Source organism: Danio rerio, chromosome 17, assembly GCF_049306965.1.
Source record: "Danio rerio strain Tuebingen ecotype United States chromosome 17, GRCz12tu, whole genome shotgun sequence".
Classification (NCBI taxonomy): Eukaryota; Metazoa; Chordata; class Actinopteri; order Cypriniformes; family Danionidae; genus Danio; species Danio rerio.
Window position 1 is genome coordinate 23,493,780 of NC_133192.1, and position 20,720 is coordinate 23,514,499.

General features: G+C 35.0%; 2 protein-coding genes across 2 annotated transcripts in view; one reads left to right on the forward strand and one right to left on the reverse strand.

The window, feature by feature from the left end:
* Positions 1-13,971: 13,971 nt before the first annotated feature.
* zgc:101772 lies at positions 13,972-17,906 on the forward strand. The gene is given in 4 exon segments (NM_001004625.1): positions 13,972-14,096; positions 15,588-15,755; positions 15,832-15,978; positions 17,430-17,906. Coding segments are annotated over 4 exon segments (480 nt in total). The 5' UTR covers positions 13,972-14,006; the 3' UTR covers positions 17,505-17,906.
* Positions 17,907-19,482: 1,576 nt separating this feature from the next.
* The window catches only part of mrps5 (mitochondrial ribosomal protein S5), a 31,306-nt gene continuing 30,068 nt past the window's right edge, over positions 19,483-20,720 (reverse strand). The window contains 1 exon segment of the mRNA NM_001076596.1: positions 19,483-19,975. Within this exon segment, the coding sequence (NP_001070064.1) occupies positions 19,751-19,975 (225 nt within the window). The 3' untranslated portion in view covers positions 19,483-19,750.

A 20,720-nucleotide genomic window follows, 5' to 3' on the forward strand; every position in this document is an offset into this window, starting at 1 on the left:
ATCCTGTGTATTTAAGACTCAAGTACAGTCCAGAATGAAGATAAGCAGGGGGCTGCTAAAAGGAGAAAATTAGGACGATTCTAAGGGCCTTTTTTTTTAGCCCCCTGATAGCATAACCTTCACCTAACAAGACACTCTGAAACCTTCATACTGTCCTGTCCACACAAATGTCCTGAACATGAATTACTTATTTGTTTGGGATGGGGAAGCTTTTCTGCTATCAGTAAAGAAGCTTATTGAAAAGAGGATCTAGCAGAAAGAAGATGAGCAGGGATGCCACCAAAGAGTGGAAAAGTTAGAACAATCTAAAGGCCAACCACTTTTTGGGACCCCGGAGATACTATCATATACTACTGTGATCTTTAACTGTTGTATGATTTTAATGAGAACGCTTAACCTATCAAGACATTTGCTTCATGTGAGGATGAGCAGGAGTGCTACTAAGGATTGGAAAGTTAGGACGATTCTAAGGGCACATGCACTTTTTTGGACCCCCAGTCCCAGTTCATTAGAGCATTGTTGGGGATATTGTGAGTATTTTACTGTTTGCTGCCTGTCTAAAGGCTGTTCATATTTCAGCACTGCACAGGAAACCCGAGTTAGTAAGATGACACGCACGGGTGACCTGCTGCTGTGGTGACAGAAAAGCATTGAAGTCCAAAGTCAACACACATAAACATAGACAAACACACTGTCTGGATTGCCATTGTATAGTAACAAAAACATAGAACTGGAGTACAACCTGTCGAATTTAATTTTTTTTAAGGCAAAGTTTTATATGAATATAAAATATGCATATGAATATATAGATATTCAAAAGTACAGCAAACATTTTCAGTCTATTTACAACCCCTGATGCAGTCAAATATAAATTACTACACTAAAACTAAAAACTAAAGACCATGATGTTAAAATATTTCATTCATTGTACACTCTGTTTTATGTATACTAAATAAGTGCAACTGATTTGCGCACAATATGAATGCACTTAATATATTTATAGGGATTGGTAATCTTCCAAATATGCAAAATTTGCAAATAGTCAAACTTCTAGAATACTACAGTCTGTAATGTATATAGATTTGTTGTATTTTTACTGTTTTGAAAGACACTATTGGTAAAATCAAATATTCTTTCGTTTAAAAATAAAGAACATATATTAGGCATGCTTTCAGAAATGGCTATAGTCTGCAGCATATCTGTTATATTCCAAATCTCACCCCTATTTACAAGGCGTACATCAGTGCACTATTTGCACAATTTTAATGGGGCGATAAAATTTGCTTAAGGTCACGAAGTTCAGTGGTCATCATTATACTGCAAAAATGACTTTTTTAAGTTACTTTAGTAAAATACTTTTTAGATACACTGAAAAAAAATATTCAAAAATGATTCCTTGGATTTACAAAAACATTTTTAAAGGAAGGTTGTAAACAATTTATTTTGATGGAATTTTAAAAAATTAAGTTGAACATTACTAAATGAAATTTGTTTGTTTAAATTCAACACATAAATAGTTTGTTACAGTTGCACATAAATCATTTTTTCCATTGTATTTCTGAATTTAAAGTATTGATTTATGTTTCTTACTATTGATTTTTGAGTGAATTTTGATGTAAATCCTACTCCAACATTTTTTTTTACTTTTATAGGTGTCAATATTATTAAAAAATTGCTTACAATTAGTGAAATTAAATTTAAATTTGTTAGTTTTGGCAAATTTTGCATAATTAGTAATGTAGAATCTTTTAACTCTTAAGTTGAAGAGATCAATGAATGGATAAACGAATATTGGAATTTACTTGTGACTTAGTTTATTGTGATTGTGATTCTCACAACGTGCTCATATTTCTCAAAATTGCACTCTCTGACAGATCTGTAAAAATTGCAGTTATCAGTTTTTCACAAATTTACTACCCGTACTTTGAATTATGGACTGCATTTTTGTCTGGGTTGAAGGAAATTTAGACATCATGGTGCTTTTCTGCCAAGTGCATTTCTTGGTCAAACTTTATTTTGATGGTCCGTTTGTTGAATTTAAGTAACATTGCAACATGCCAACAAATTCTTCTCATTAGATTATAAGTAGACCGTTAGGGTTGGGGTTGGGGTTAGTGTAAGTTGACATGTACTTGCAAAGTTTCTTCTAGAAAATTAAATGTCTGTTGAAGGCGCAGTATCAGCAGATATTAAGCAGACAATCTACTAATACTCAAATGGACCATCAAAATAATTTGTACAGTGTGCAAACTTTAAAACCTTCACTGTATTTGGGGTTGGCATATTGTAGTTAGTTTCACTCAGTGTTTTCATGAATTGACAGTTGTATTGTTTAAAAAACAGTGATGGTGGACCGTCGCTACAAGAAGCAAAAGAATAACATATCACTCATGAAAATTTGATGTCATTGTTACTTTAGGTAACCAGATCAGAAGAGGAACAGTCATTGTTTTGAGCTGTGTAATGCTAAGAGTGTTTCCATGAGCAACCAGGTCTGTGTGAGATTGCATGCGAGTCCTCACCAGACACAAGATCCATAAGACAGTCAAAGGGAATTTTCTGTCTGATCCGCAGCCCTCAGAGAGCACTCGCAGATGACTTTTTCCTGGGTCAGCTGATGTGTATTGATGAAAGCAAGTAAAATTTTATCAGTGAAACACGTTATATTTGACTTAAACAGGCCGGCTGCTGGATGTTTATCAGACTCTTGTGTTAACTGAGCTCCCTCAGTGTGATGGTTAAACATTGACAAGAAATGTTTTCACGTAGTAAATATTTTCTAACTAAAACCAAAGCATCTAAAGGGAGGTCAGTGTATTTTTCTACATTTTTTTTAAACTCACTTAAAGACTCACCCAAATGTGCCTAATGTGTTTACCTCTGAGCAATGCATAGTGTATAACATTATATGAGTCAATATCTGTCGAAATGGCAAGCTAAAGTACAATAAACAAACTTTTATATGTTTTAATATGCTTTAAGTCACATTATTGCCTGAAGGGCAAAACGTTTATAGACCTGATGTACAGAGCAGTCCATTTGTTTTAAGTCACATATAATGTAATCATCTCAAAACGTAAAAATACATTTAGCTCACAACATCAATGCCCAATGTATTAAAGTGATTGTTCACCCAAAAATGCAAAGTTTCTGATTAGTTTACCCACAGGCCATCCAAGATATTGGTGACTCTTTTCTTCAGTTGAACATTAACTTGTTCGCTACCAGCACTTGACAACTCTCAGAGAGATTTAGTATGATAATAACTATGTTTATGGCAGTATTGATGTGTTTAGTCTTGGTGGCATAAATCTGCTATGCTGCTGCTGCTATTTTTGTAATTGTGCAGAGCAAGTAATTAAAGTTTTTACTGCCAGTTTATTCATGCCGGTGACCATATTTCATGCCAAGTATATTCGAAATGTGCTGCAAATTTGCTAGTGCAAACTACATGAAGGTATATTTAATTGAAGTTTATGTATAAACAAATTTCGAGAGGATCACGTGCTTATGATTGATAGCAGCTGACCCGCATTATCTAATTTACTACGATCTAATCAGATGACTCCTAAACTACTATAAATACCCTGGGGTTTATTCCATTGCTATCTTCGTTTTAAAGAGTCCCCCCTTCCTCCCCTACTCCTCCTTCTTAGATGGGTGACACGGTGGCCCAGTGCCTAGCACTGTCGCCTCACAGCAAGAATGTCTCTGGTTCCTGGCTTTACCAAAACTAGCAGACATTTCTGTGTGGAGTTTGCACTTCTCCCCATGCTCACGTGGGTTTCCCCCGGGTTCCCCGGTTTCCTCCCACCGCCTAAAAACATGCAATTAAGTCAATTGAACAATCCAAATTGTCAACATAGACACGCTTCTAGTTAGTAATTAATTTCAAGAGCATTCACTTGCTACAGCAGGGGAGTCCTCGAGATCTACCTGAGCTCAAACTCCCCTCCCGCCTTGCAACGAGAGGGAGCTCAGGGCTCTCTCCCGGGACAGCATGCCAAACAAGCTTTTATAATTAATCATCAGCTAAGTGTGAACTCTTGAAATGTTAAGGAGCAAACCCAGTGGCTGCTGAGGCGACAACAACCAGTCACCTGCACCATGTAGTTGGAATCAGACTCGATAGAATGTACTGTATTAGCCTGTGCACCCATAGAGTTTCATGACAGCTTTGTATATATACAAGCAAAAGACGATGAATACCTAAGGCTCCTAATAATATGATATGATCTTCTGATGTGATTTCTTTATTTATCTTTAGTGGATCATAAAAACACATTGAATTTTACTTTTGTTGCATGTATTTTTTTTTTTTACCACCAAAGTATATATTGACTTTCAGCTGCAAAAAAACAAAAAAAAAAAAAAACTTATTACATACTTCTGAAGCAAAACAAGTCATCTGGATGGCCTGAAGATTATTAGGTGAACTATCCATTTAGGCAATATTGGAGTTTTTTATTTGATAATGTATTTTTTCACATATATCAAGGTGCTCACATTGTGGACAAATTTGTCTTTATACAGTTTGCATCATAAATGGGGTGTATAATGTTCCAAATCTGTCTATTGGCACTTGATGGTGAATCAGTGAATGGTGGAAACTGAATGGTGATCAGTAGAAATAAAGTTTTGTTTTGGCTGGTAGTTGACTGTTTCTACAAAGCTGTGACGTCACATGCAAACTATTAATAATTGTGCAGTCAACCTATGAGATAAAAACTTAAGTCACAAAAAAATGAAACCCACTAACTAATTTTCAAATGCATTCAAATTTCCACATAATGTTCTAGAACAAAATATATTACTAAACAAATGAGTGTTGTTAATGGAGTATGAAAATGAGTAGCCTAATAGGTAGAAATGAGAAGCAAAATACATGGTTTTAGGTTTAAACTTTGAGTTGCTTGTGCATTTAAGGAAGGGTTTACGGAAAGGGAATTGGTTTGGATACAAGCTGTTAATTACAGTTAAGAACAAGTCTATGTACATGTCCCCAAACTGAATGTGAGTGAGTGTTTTGCTCACTTGTTTAGGATTTGCAAATAGACAAAGATATGCAAACCATCAAACTTATATTTACACAAACATTTCTTGATGCAATACACTTTCCAGAAATAAAACATTTCTGTGTGATTTTAGGCAGAAAATATACAACACGAGCTGCACTAACACATAAATCCACAATGTTTCTTTTTCTAATATTTAATTCAATTCAATTCAGCTTTATTTGCATAGCGCTTTTACAATGTAGATTGTGTCAAAGCAGCTTCACATAAATGGTCATAGTAACTGGAACAGTGTAGTTCAGTTTTTAGTGTTTAAGTTCAGTTCAGTTCAGTTTAGCTCAGTTCAGTGTGATTTAATCATTACTGAGAGTTGAAACACTGAAGAGCAAATTCATCAATGCGTAGCTCTACCAATCCTGAACCATGCGAGCCAGTGGCGACAGCGGAGAGGGGAAAAAAAACTTCACCAAATAGGAGTGAAGAAAAAAAACCTTGAGAGAACCAGACTCAGTTGGGCACGACCATTTTAATTTCTCCGCTAGCCAAAAGTCTTGTACAGAGCTTCAGTCACCGTGGTGGAGGCTGGAAGATGGCCTCAGCGAAGACTCATCTGTCCCTGGAGCGTCGCTGGAATCAGACTCATGTTCTCCACTCCCCATGACCATGAGCGCAGCATCAGCTCAGGATATGGCCTGGTCCCGGATATGGAATCCTTGGGATCATCTCGTCGCTGGTCTTGGACGTTATCAGGAAGGCTATTCCAGAGTGTAGGAGCCATGAAAGAGAAGGCTCGACCTCCTTTACTCGATTTTGCTATTATAGGTACTACCAGAAGCCCTGAGTTTTGAGATCTTAAAGAGCGAGTTGGATTGTAGCGAGACAGAAGGTTGGTTAGATAAACAGGAGCTAGATTATTTTGAGCTTTATAGGTGAGAAGTAATATTTTAAATTCAATACGAAACTTAACAGGCAGCCAGTGTAAGGAGGATAAAATTGGGGTGATATGATCATATTTTCTAGAACTGGTCAGAACTCTGGCAGCTGCATTTTGTACTAATTGAAGTTCGTTAATAGAGGATGCTGGGCAGCCAGCAAATAGAGCATTACAGTAATCCAGCCTCGAAGTCATAAAAGCATGGACTAGCTTTTCTGCATCTGTGATGGATAGCATATTTCGTAATATGGTTCCCAACATGCATCCATGTTTCATCATCCCAAACACAGGTCCCTTCCTGCATCCAGTCTTAACCCTGTCTCATTCCTGCACTTAATGGCATTATCCATCTGGCTTTGCATTACAACCTGCAACTCCTGGACAGCTCTTACATGCTTGCAAACTTATGTCATGCTTTCAATTACTACCATTACTTTTTTTTTTTTTGTGGGTAGTAAATATAGCTTAAGTATATATAATAAAGTGTATCATAGTGCCAGTATTGCAAAAACAAAGTCTGCATGGATTCCAGCTGTATAAATGTAAATACAACAAAAGGCAAGCCCACTGTTCCTCATAACTGCTAAAAGAAAATCTACAATATTGTTTCTGTGAAGGGTGTATTTTTATAACATAATGCTGTTGCTTTATGCATACATATTATTAAGATTGTTTCCTTTTTTTGTCAGTGCCTGCACCAAGACAGTGACATTAGCACAGTATTTTTAGTATTTCAGTGTTCAAACATTGAGTTATTGAGCATTTGCAATGCACAGAGGAAACATTTCTTTTCCTAAGATCTAATCTGACCAGTTCTTCTTAAAACACCAAATTGTTTGTAGAAGCCCAATTAGAATAATGAGATGTGCAAATATTGCAGAAAGCAGGATAAAGAGGAAGACTAAAGTCAAGCAAAGTGTTTAAAGACCCATTCACAACCAAGACTAATTGTTCTTACACTCTTAGAAATAAAGGTACGCGAGCTGTCACCTTTTCAAAAGGCACAAATTTGTGCCTGAAAGGTCCATATTAATACCTCAATGGTACAAATTAGTATCTAAAAAGTACAAAAGGGTTCCTCTTAAATTTTTTAGGTACTAATATATACTTTTTAGGTAAAGGAATTCCAGCGTTATGGATGTGACATTTGCGGTAGAAACTCAAAACATAAATTCGCATAGAAAGTATATGTTAACATTATATTGAAACATCTGTTTGTATTTTCCAGAACATCTGACCACAGCGTTATGGGATCAGAAAAATATCAATCTGTAAACATGCTTTGTACTTTAAATGTGGAAAATAAACATGTGTTATGAACGTGACAAAAAAGTCTACAGGTTTACAGTATACAACATACTTTGTAGAAATTCTATGAATTAAACAGCACAACCCAAAAGAAACAACAATAATTAAAAGGATAAGAGTTGGCTCTCTATTAAACAAAAATGATTGATTTCATTTAATTTAATATTTTTACATCTATGAGGAAAAAGTGTCATTATGGATGTGACATCTCTCCGTTATGGATGTGACGGATGTGAAATTTCTACTTGTGTGACATTGGTAAATCAAATAGAATAGTTTGAAAACATTGACAGAGACATTTTTGAGTTTTTCTAAAGTACTGTAAAATACTTGCTTACAAAAAAATGCTGAAACGGTTTCCGGATTTAGGTGAAAACGTCATTTTTTTCATGGCAAGGTTGACATTTGCATGGAATTGCTCTGTATCAATATGAACCCTTAAGTACAAAAGTGTACCTTATGAAAAGGTATCTCCCTGGTGACAGCTGATGTATATTAATTTCTGAGAGTGTGTTACGACTTCTTGATGTTACATTAGGAACTGAAGTAACATTTATATTGTGACAATTTTGTGTAATATGGAAGAAGAAGAAAAGCATGCATCAACCAAAATACCGCCAAAAAAGAGAATAATTTATTTTACAAAAATCAAAGATAAACAGAAAATAGTAATTATAAAGAAGAATATAGATAACAACAAATAACCACAAAAGGTAAATTTTATACAATTTATAATAACAAATATAATAATCCAAAAACAATAAACCCGGCCGGGGAACAGGACAAAAGTGGCGCTGAAAGAAAAGAAAATAACAAAACAAAAAATCAAACTAACTCAGTAGAACCCTTTTACCAAACTGAAAACACAATCATCGAAAGCAAGTCTTCGACACTTACACACCCTAGCTACCTACTCTAAACTTAACCAAACAAAAAATACAAAGCCAGCGCTCACTTCTAAACCTGGTGTGTCTATACACAGGCTTGCTAGGTAATGTAAGGATGTACGTCACGTGACATCTACTTCTCCAAATCCCCTGGGGAAAACAAAGAATATCGGCAAATAATGTCTAATGAAGAATAAAAAGAAAATGAATGTAAATAAACAAGATGGCAATAACAACTTTGGCAAAGCAATATTAAGTACCAAAAACAAAAGAAATAACGGGATAATATAATAGCAGAGTCCGAAAAATTATATATATATATATATATATATATATATATATATATATATATATATATATATATATATATATACTGCCTATTTTACTGCTGGTGGCCTCAGAGTTTGAATTAATGACAGAATAAATCTCAGGGTTTAAGGAAGAATAACACTAAAGATTACAGACATCATCTCCATTTAAATGGTTTGCAATTTTTTGCAATTTTTATTAAGTTTACAATTAATTTCATGTGTGTCATGAGTCAAGGGAGTTACTTTTTTTTTAAACGTTTCAGATTAACCCCGCTAATCAAATTTTATTGTATTACACACCTTGACAATTTTATATTTGTACTCTATATATAACTGCTAAGAAAATCTAAGAGACTATATAGGACATTGTGTTTTTGACTGTTGCTTAAGCATGACAAAAGTTGTGAACAGAAAAAAACTGAATTAAAGTGAATTGTTTTATAATTGTATGTTTCCTTTTTGAGCCTATTCATAGAGGTTATTGTGCTTAAAGATGGCTTCTTAGCAGTGCTTTTGGTGCATAGGAGTAAAATCATGTTAAACTAAATGAAAATGTGAAATGACACTACAGCAACTAGTCGTGACAGCAAAGTAATCAGGAATATCAGCTTTTACAAGGTAAACCCTTCCCGTTTTTTGTAGTTTGTAAAACTAGTAAAACGATGCTTTTTTCAACAATGTTTCATGCAAATGATCTTCCATTTGCTGACATGTTTAATACATGTCAGTACAGACAGGTAACATGACACTTTTAAATCTAGATACTGTACTAAAAATATCAAATCTAGTTTTTGAAAAAGGTAACCACTTGTTTTTTTGTCATTCAATCTGACCTGAATGAAAGAAGTAATAATGTAAAACTGTTAAATGCATATTAATTGTTTTCTTTTTTTTTATTATTTTCCTTTTTTCAGACAAGTATACCACTAATAATGTTAGTATAAAAACTGTACTTTGTATGTATTTGATGTATATCCAGCTAGATCTAGACAAAAAAAAAACTAGTAGACAACATTGATGTTGACAGATGTGAATGTAAAAGCAGATCATTTTCCCCAAACATATCCACTGATTATTGTTATTCCCCAAGGTCACGTGGTGTTATAAGGTATTGTGCCATGCCCATTGAATGATAACAGCAACATAGACAGAGAAATATCCTGTGGACCTAGATGACGGAGGCACAAAATTTATTCTCAATTAAATACTGTATCCAAGCTGAGGTATTAAAATAATTGTTTTAAAAAAAAGTGTCAATCCTGTGAAATCACAAAGCGAAATATTCTCGGAACTTTGGCTAATGTCAACATTTACAGAAAAAAAATTCCAGTAACGTTAGTATAATGTTTGTTGTTCTTTTAGTGTTTAGGCTTTTAACAAAGTAGCTTGTCAGTAATAAAAATAGCAGAAACAGTTATGGAAACTGTTGAGAGCTCAGATTCCACTGTAAAAGAGCTCTTGAAGACAACAGTGTGGTTTTATTAGATGACGGCATTTAGAACTGTTCCTTAAGCGCCAGTGTTCTGCCAAATTGACTTGAATTGTGTATGTTTTAGTTCTACCTATTTTTATTCATGTTTGTATGAGTGACTTTATGTCATTTTTTTCAAGGTGTTTGGGAGATTAGCAGAATCCTCAAGGCTGAATAATGCTTGTGCCCCTAAATTCTGCAAATTCTTCATCACTTTATAATTCTTCATACATTGTAAAAAAAAATGCTGTTTGTTCAAACTACTTATTTAAAATGAGCTAAAACAACAAATTTCTTGAGGCGACTTATCTTTTATGTTCAATCCCCTTGAATATGTTGTTAATTGATTTGTGTTGGGAAAACATAAATGAATTGTGTGAAATCTTGCATTTTACCAGTGTATTTATTACTAAGATAAACTGTGTCCACTGTCCAGCCATGTTTGGAACACACAAACGTGGACAGGTGCGAGTCTTGTTCATAGCCTAAATGCTTTAATAATGGAGGTAATATATCTGGAGGTGGTGACTTTCATTGTTACGTCACTGATGGATTCATGCAATTACCACTGCCAAACCACAAATAAGCAAATAACAGCAGATTAACTGAGATATTGGTTTTTTTTATGAAGGATATAACGATGAGCAGAACATATTTTGTAATGTTTAAAAATTTTTGCATCTAAACCATAATCATTATCCTTTTATGGTGATGAGACTGATTTAATAGAAGTATTTGAAATTCAAATAACCTAAAAGCAGCTAATTAATTATTCATTTACTTTACATGTGAGAATAGTGGTTGTTTTTTTTGTTTGTTTTTTTTTTTTTTTGCTGAATGCAGTGTTGTGATGACATTGTTGAATACTGTTTTGAAAGACTTACAAGATGTTGCCATACTCTGTAAATCAGATGTTTAATAATGCTTAATAACTTCCTGCTTTTGTACATTGTGTATAAAACATATCTACGAACTTACAAACCTCAAAGTCCACCCCAAACTGACATATAAATATAAATCCCTTTTAAAGAACTACAACAAACTGTTCGTTTGGACTAAAGCATTGTTTTCCATTACATCATCATTAAATTAAATCCCAGCTGTGGAGATTTGAATGGTTAGGGGGTTCACAATACAAGAATAACGTAACCACTGTGATATGTCTAACAATACCTTTTGTTCAGTATGTGTTGTTTTAAAGTTTTGCCCAATCCTCTTGATCAAAATTATCAGCACAAATTGATTATTTTGTGACGCCTGATTTTCTGATTTGTCATTGAAACAGCTTATTGAGTAACATATTTGTTGCTGCCATGTTAGTGTGCACTGTGGTGGAGAGATTAGAGTTGCTGGATATATAACACGTCAATTCATCAACTTCTCCAAAAATACAGGAAAGTAAGTTGCTGTTTAATCTTGTGAAGAATAGAGTAAATGTACTAGCAACAGTGTGTATCTAAAATGATTATAATTGCATCTTCCATTGACATTAAGATACATTTTACAATCACAAATGCTTTGCTTTGCTAGTACATGTGTATTCAAATGTCTGCAACCCCAAACAAACATTATTTTTTTGAAAACACTGATATGTTTTGATATTTGACAAGCAATGTTCTAATCTTTCTCTGGCTCAGTGCCAGCCATCGTGGGAAAGCAAATTTAAATTTCACATGACGCACAGAATGCTTTAAACCAGGGGTGTCAAACTCAGTTCCTGGAGGGTCACAACCCTGTAGAGTTCAGTTCCAACCCTGCTCCAAAACACAAAACATGTAGCTCTCAAAAAATGCTTGAAAGATTTAACTAGCTGGATCAGGTGTGTTTTTCATTAGCGTTGCAGTGGCCCAACTCAGTTTGACACTAGCACTGTAATCACACCGGTGTTGTATATTCCAGAGAAAAGCTTATAGACAAATCACACTGGTATGATAGTACTCATACAGCAGAGCTCATGGAACTTGCTGCTATGACAAGAGGTGTGGCATTATTGAAACAATCACAATGCACTGGGACAGCAAACCAATCACAACACATTACATTTTTGAAGGCAACCGAGAACTAATCCCTTTCGCTATATAAGCAAACCTGCGATCGTTGAGTGCGTGAAGTGTCCATCATTCCACACATCATTTTACCGGCTGAATGAGTGCATCATCTGGGTAATTAAAGTGCACTTATTATTTTTAGAGTTTTCCGTGTGAACACACTACCTACACTATTTATACTACAAAATGGCGTAGAATAGTGCATAAGTATGCGATTTGGGACGCAGCTAGTGACTGCAAGTCAGTTTTGAGGAAAACACGACATGGGGTTACATGTAAGAGGGTGTTACAATTAAGCCATGCACTGTTGGACACTAACTAAACCAACAATAATTTTTTAATTATTAGTGTATTGTTTGAGACTTTTTATATAATTTTTTTTTTAAATAGAAAACATTATTTAATAGGAAAAAAAAAGTTTTAATCGCTAATAATGCAAATAAATACATTGGATCATAATGGATAATAATGCAAATAAATCCAATTGTGTTTATCCAACGTAATCTCACGGCAATTCGTAACTTTTTAATTAGTGGCTAATTCGTATGAACTCGTACAATCTAATTCGTACAATTTAGTACGATTTGCTCACCACTCACTGATGGTTGGGGTTAGTGGTGGGGTTAGGTGCCAGGCCCCCTTTTTAAAATCGTACATTTTCGTACAACTGCACTCGTACGAATTCGTATGAATTAGCCACTAAACTGACAAAACGTAAAATACGTTTCCTCATGAGATCAGGCTGGTTTATTCAACAGATAAATGCATAAATAAACATACCGTGCTATATATGTACAATTGGGAAAAAAAAATGCTACTAAGAAGGGCGACGCGGTAGCACAGTCGGTAGTGCTGTCGCCTCACAGCAAGAAGGTCGCTGGTTCGAGCCTTTGCTGGGTCAGTTGGCGTTTCTGTGTGGAGTTTTCATGTTCTCCCCGTGTTCACGTGGGTTTCCTTCAGGTGCTCTGGTTTCCCCCCCAGTCCAAAGACATGCAGTACAGGTGAATTGGCTTGGCTAAATTGTCCGTAGTGTATATGTGTGTGAATGAGCGTGTATGAATGTTTCCCAGAGATGGGTTGCAGCTGGAAGGGCATCCGCTGCATAAGACATGTGCTGGATAAGTTTAATTCCGCTGTAGCGGTTTAATAAAGGGACTAAGGCAAAAAGAAAATAAATGAATGAATGAATGAATAGCTACTGAGGAAATACACTAAAGTAAACTGAATTTAAATTAATTGTTTGAAATCTGACATTTTAAGCACGTTACAACTAACCCTATGTCTTTTACAATTCGCCCCGCAGGTGGGGTAAATAGTAACACTTTTAATCTTGGCCCTTTGGCAATACTGCACAGAAACCATAGATCTGGCGATCATCTTTTAGTGCTCATTTGTAGGAGAGACTTGTGTGTTGCTAATAAAAAAAATATATGGTTTGTCTAACCTATTAATTTGTTCATTATTTGACCAAAACCAAAAAGTGTTACCATGTACCACTTGTGTGCCACGCTCTCTCCTATTTTACCAATAACGTAAGGGTCATGTACATACAAGTATTAGGCTTCAGCTTAATTGACCTCACCCATATTTTTATACATGTTTATTTAAAGTTACGATGTTGACATTGTTGAAAGCTATGCCCTTGAAGAGAAAGAGGACACTCCTTGTCCATATCAACTGCTGTTTTCTACACAGCTAACTGTTTGAGCCCAGCTTAATGCTCTTGGCAAACAGCTATATGGTTACACGAGTGTGTCTATGTATTTGTGAACACCTGAGCTGACTGACCTGTTCATTATTACTCAACCTGTTGCCACACTGCACCCACAAACACAAAGCCCGCGTTCCTCATCCTCTCACCCCGACGTTCAGGGAAAGTGGAGCGGCCCGCTGCTCTCCTCACGGAGGGTGTGTCCACACGGAAGCTTTGGTAATGGCAGGGCTGGTTTTTCAGGTTTTTGGACATTGAAAAGACGCGCCCGTGACTCCGTTAGCCCATTCATTCCCTTTAGCGGATAGCGGGAGCGCGACGATGGCAGCAGCCACGCAGCAGATATCGAGTTTGCCCAGCGGACTCGCAATCTGCACCACCGCACCGGACATCCTCTACCTGCCCGAACTGGTGCGTGAACTCCACATTTGATGCTGAAATTGTAGTTTGATCTATTTATTGTCAAATATGGGACTTTATTTATTTATTTATTTTAACCCCCTTTTTTTGTACGTTTTTCTACGTGTTTTTAATTTCGGACTAATTTATAATTTTAAATATGTGTTTGTGTTTTGTTTGTTTACTTATTTTTTTAAACAAGAACAAAAACGAAAGGCAAAATGCCATCCAGCTTACCTTTACTGTTTAACATTATTTTAATGAATGTTGAAAAATTGATGGCAGCCATTGACTTTTATACATATTATGGTTGTGTGGCTACGTTTTCGGACATTCTTCAAAATATCCTTTTTTTGTGTTCACTTTGGTGGCACTATGGATTTAAATGAATGCTCTGTTTTATTAAATTATTTAAAATAGGCTATTTCTGTTTATGGTTTAAACGTTTTTATATTTCAACAGTTCAAGGTAAAGTTGACAGGTTTGAAGCGTTCCACAACCACCTTATTTTCTTTTATTTAACTTTACTTTTATTTTTATATGTCGAAAAGACAATATTAGAGAAGCTTTTTTTAACATTACATTTAACATTTTTACATTAGTTTAAATTCAAATTATAAGTTTTATTTTATACACTTCTATTGATCTTTGGTCTTTTTAAACTGTTTTTCCGTATTAGCTACGGATTTTATTTAAAAATCCTACCTGCCTTCCTATAGTAAAATAGCCTAATTAAATGAATATGCTTTTTGCTATTATCATACTATTATTATGATGATGTTGTAGTAATTGGCTGCGGGTTTTCTTACGCGAGGTCTCTGTCCAGCACCTCCACAACACAATTTGACACCGAGGTTAATGTGGGACATACAATACTTCGCCCACAGATCAAACGAGCATGCATTAAACTGTGACGAAGTACCAGAGAATGTTATTTGAAAAGGGGAAGTTTGTTTTGCAGTTCTGGTTCTTGTTTGAGCTCAGAAGGAGATTTGAAGGACAGGGATGTAAGCCCAGGTCATCAGCGAAAATGAAAGAAGAATTTAAGTTGGCAACAAATTGATTGTGACAAACATTTAACGTTATCTTTGCTTGTTTATTTAGTGGTCACTGAAATATAATGACCTTTCAATGACATAGAACTCGGTTGTATTTGATTCTTGTGAAAGTAATTGGCCATGCATGGGTGTGTCAGAGAGTAGGGGGCGGGTGTGTGTTTGTGAGTGTGTGTGTGTGTGTGTGGGGGGGGGGGTTGGGGGGAGGGGGTGGGGGGGCAGTGCTGGCGAGTTAAAATTGTCAGTTGATCTTCTTTTGATTTTATATGTCCTGACCAGGTGAACTGTTAATTATTAACAGACGTGTTATGACTAACCAGCTAATTAGCTAAATTCAAAGGTTTATTTCTGGTTATTTGTTTGGTTTCAATAATAACTGTGCTAATAATAATAAATACATGTACAAATGACTCTACTGAATTGTCTTATGTGTGTGCTTGTCCTACAGGTGTTTGGAGGGCTAGTTTGGATACTGGTGGCATCCACACTCGTATCCCCTGCAAACCCTCTGGGATGGGTGATGTTTGTATCAGTCTTCTGCTTTGTCATGACCTTCCTCTGGCTCATCCTCTTCGCCTGCGGAGTCCACAAAAACAGCAGTGCCTGGGCTGCAGCGGTAAGCAGAAAGTAGATTATAGGCTATGACTTCATGTATATCATATATATGATTGTATTGTATCATTTGTGTGCAGGACTTTATTTACCATCTGATTGCTGTTGTGTTCTATCTGAGCGCCTCAGTGATCCTAGCCTATATAACAATCGTCATGAAAGAATTGAGTACAGGGACTGTAACCATGTATCCCTTCAAGTACTATCAAATCGACATCTCAGCAGTGGTAAGCACAAACTGCACACATTATTGGTACTGACATCCATGCTCTTTTTCTTTAATATACTTTCTCTGCATTTATCAAATGCTCACTAAAATAGTTAATTCGCTCTCTCTTAAGCCATCCAAAAGCAGGTGACTCTTCTTCTACAGTAGAAGATTTTTGGATTAAACTGTATGTTGGCAGTTTATGAAAAGTCAGTCTCTCTGACTGAGATGTCATATTTTTAATGGGCAGCAATATTCAAGATAAGCACATCCCTTTTGATGAACAATACAACATGAATCTTCCCACTCCGAGTAAGCTAACAGCATTAGTTTACTCAAGAGCAGAGAGGCCCAAACTAGGACCCGAGGGCCATAGTTTGCCCATAGTAACCTTTGATTTGGCCCACCAACCAATCCGATGGGGACAATTGATGGGGAAGGTTGGGGCGAATCCCTAAACAGAAATCGTCATTTCTAATTTAACATAACCATTTGTTTGTTTGTTTGTTTAATTGCTGAGCTACGAAAAAGCAAAACCGTAATTAATTGTTTCAAATAAATGTTGTGAATTATTTTATATTTTTATGTTTACAGATATATATGTGGCTTGTTGCTAAAAACAGGACACATATATTATTTAATATTTTATTGTAAAAAAAAATCATAAAACTCCATTGTGTTATAAATGAGATTGTTTATGGTTTTATTGTAAGAAGTACATTTTGAAGTATGTCCGATAATATTTTTTCTTCTGGAGAAAGTCATATTTGTTTTATTTCGGCTAAAATAAAAGCAGTTTAAATTTTTTTTTTAAATGATTAAAATTATTAGCCCCTTTAAGCTAATTATGCTATTAATGACTTTTTACTGTATATAAATATATATAATAAGATATATAATAAATATATATAATAAGTATTTTTCTCTATATATTTTAACTATTATTAAATTAATAAGTTAGAATGGCAGCTTTATTGTAATACAGTTTAATATAAAGAGTTCGGCCTGTCACCCTCAATCAAGTTTGGCTTTGGGCCCTTCATAGGAAAAAGGTTTGGCCACTCCTGCTCAAGAGGCTGTAGAATAAAGGTAGTATTTGTTGTAAAAAAAAATCACAACCAGATACTTCCAGCTTCTAATGTTATTGTTATAATATTAAGCTATTGTTTTGACTGTATATCTGTATATTTTGGCCTGTTGATATGAAGCGCATCACCAAGGACCGCTTGGTGTTTTACCTAAAAATGTTTTTTTTTTTACCTATAGATTTTGTCAAAAGTCACCCACATATAAGATGGCCTGAGAAATTGAGAGCAATCTTTAATTTTAGGTTGAACTACCCCTTTAATGTTAATAATTATTATTTTTTTTAAATAATAAACACTTTTAACTGTAACAACGTTCCATTTTTAAACATATTTTAAAGTTAAAATCAGATGTTTGACTGAATTTTGACTTTCTCTTCCTCAGGTGTTCTCGCATATTGCCACATTGCTTTACTTCATCCACTGCATCCTTTCTGCTGTGCGGTGGAAGTCTTTCTAATCAAAAATTCAGGACAAAAGGAAATCCTTTTGATGATCATTTTAATAATTTGCAAATAAACTGTCAAACCACTGGGGATACGAGGCAAAATCAGGAATTATTTCTGGCTGCCATCTACTCCACACACCACAACAACTATGATATGGAATAAACCTACTTTACTTTTCATACTATATCAGTCAGATCTTACTGATTATCTTATTATGATGCTTTTTTTTATATTTGGGGGAAGGTAAACTTTTTTAAATCTGTAGCCTATGTGATAATGCCCAGTGTATATGGAAAAAGCAACAGCATGGGTTTTGTACACTTCTTGTACCTTTGTAAGAGATAAATGAGTTTTGTATATTTAGCTACTACACACTACGAACAAAATATTTTAATAAAAGAATATGAACCAGACAACATTCTCTGTGTAATAATTCCTAGTAACCTCTCACGGACAAGCAATAAGATGTTACATCGGTGCTTTACACGAGTAAACACGAGTTTACACGAGCCTGCATTATAACATATCTGTATTTGTTAAGTTTACTTCACTGCATAACAAAGTAGTTTTAATAGCTCACCTTTCATACAAAACATGTTTTCCTAGTTTAAAATAATGGTTGTCACCATCTCTAAAGCATTAACTGGTGAACAATTCTTCAAGATTTGTTTTTCTCCACTTAACAATTTATTTTTAGAATTTGAGTTATGAACACTGATTCAAATGATCTAATCCAGTAGTGTCCAAACTCGGTCCTGGAGGGCCGATGTCCTGCAAAGTTTAGTTTCAACCCCAATTAGACACACCTGAGCCAGCCAATCAAGCTATTTCTAGATATACTAGAAACTTCCAGGACACCCCTGATCTAATCTGAGCTAGTTGACAGTAAAGAATTATTCAAAATGAGTCCCGTATTAATCATGACTCTGTTGTTGGTGTATGTGATTCTTTAATGACATTTCTATTAGCTTCAGAACCTTATGATAGGCTATATTACTTTAAGTGCACTTGAAAAATATCCAGTTTATCAGTGGTAGTTTAAATCTACAATTTGGTTGCAGATTAAAATAGGCAAAACAAGCATCCACTGGTCAGTCCTTAAGCCAAGACAGCAATTAATTGTGTGTATTAATAAAATTAATGGAAAAGATTAAATATAAAGATATCCACATTCACTTAAAAACTTAATGAAAGAAATACTCTATCATCCATCAACTTTAACATTAGCGTTTACATTTAATTCAGTCAGGTTTTCGTTTCTAAATAAAGTTTTGAAAATGTTACTAACAAAATACTAAAAAAACAAAAAAAAAAAACAACTAACTGTATTTAAACCAAATAAGATGATATAGTCGAATAAAATATCACACCAGAGAAGGCGTCATTTGGATCAATGGAATTAAAACCAAGTTTGATCAAATGCATTAACTAAGTTCTAAATTATCTTAATTCTGTGCAAATCTTTAATAATGTTATGAATCATTTGTTGCTCATTCATGAAGACCAAATGAATCGACTCTCTCCAAACAATAAAGACCTCTCATCACTGAAAACGCTTATCCAGACCATGCGAATTCCTAAATGAAAAATTTTGTTTTTAAATGTCAAAATGTTTGTATTTTGTGTTAAAATTTGCAAAATTTCATGTAACTAAAAACTGTTTAAAAGCAAATATTAAGATATTAAAATAACTCATAAAAATGGCCAAAAGTACACAGTAGTTGCTTTAATTTGGCGTAACTTGCTGCTTTTTTCAGAGGATATGTTTGTTCTTAATTATTTCATTTTATTTTGAGGGGATAGTGGGAAGATAAGAAAACTAAGACTGTCTGTAATTTCTCTATTCTGAACTATATACTACTATGCATAGTCTTGTAAAGAACAATTAAAAAACAAACAAACAAACAACTAAATAGCATCGTCGTTTTTTTGCCCTCTGTCTCACACTCTTTGTGTATGGCCTTTTATAATAGGAAACATAAGCAAAGTGGGTTTATTTGATTTATTGGTGCTCTTACTTTTGTAAGTCATGTGCAGGTGGGTAAAAACAAAGCCTCTCTTTATTCATACACCTCTTTTATGAACGAGCAACATATAAACAAACATTTCTGCCAAGTATGTTGCGTTTCTATACCTTTTACCATGGGGAAGAAATGTTAGTTTGGCAAGATGATTCCAGTTCAAGACCTCAACACATTACCCTCCAGACTCAAGAAGCCTTCAGTGTGGTTTTCAGAATGTCATACCGTAGTTCAGCTCAAGAGATTGTCCTCTTAACCCCTGCCCATATGGATTTCTTAACACCCTGCAAGGCCTTCACATCAGCCCAGTGCAGACGCGTGTTGGGCACTTCATCCTCCACTTCAGGATCCTGACGGGCGCCAAGCTGCGGTCGTGCCACCACGATGGGCAGAGGGCCCTGTTCAGCCCTGAACTCAACCACATTCAGCTGCTTTTTATCAGCTAGAGTCTGATGTGTCTCCTGTAATAACACAAGAGAGAGGAAGTCAGTTATTTGCCTGAAAAAAACATTTAGAGGCCATTAGTTTCCTGTGATTATCCACTTGGTATCCAACAGAATATTCTGTATGGAAAACAGGTACGTGCTCTGAAGATCGAACTACTTTAACCTTTTAAATCTCTTTCAATTAATTAGATTCTTGGACCACTGAGGTCAGACATTCATGAGTAAACATATAAACACTGGAGAGCTGCTTTATATTAGTAACTGAAGTCCAATGCTAATTGAAAGCAGCAGCATCACTGTTTGTATTAATCTTTAGTGGAGGAAAGCTACTTGCTTTAATGGCATCTAATTCAAATCAGCCACTTTTTAACTATTGGATAGAATAGTTATTTGCTTAATCATTACAATCAGTGCTGATCCAGGCCAGTCAGAATGACAATGTATGTAATTCTAATGCATCAGTTTGTTTTTTAATTCAAGTGTAAAGTAAACAATATGGACAATGATGAAATATTTCTGTTTTTAAATGCTTTTATTTATACATTTACTTTGTTTAGTTTTAAGATAATTACCTGTACCTGAGCAGTTTAGCACACCACCTGATGGCATCCTCACTTAAAATAAACAATGTACAAAATCGAACTAAAAAAAAAAAGATCTTTACCATGAGTATATTTGAGCCTTTAAAATGTGGAGGACCCGACCTTCTGCCATGAAAATATTTTAGTTTTTAATTTGTTTTGACTGCATTTTGGAGTAT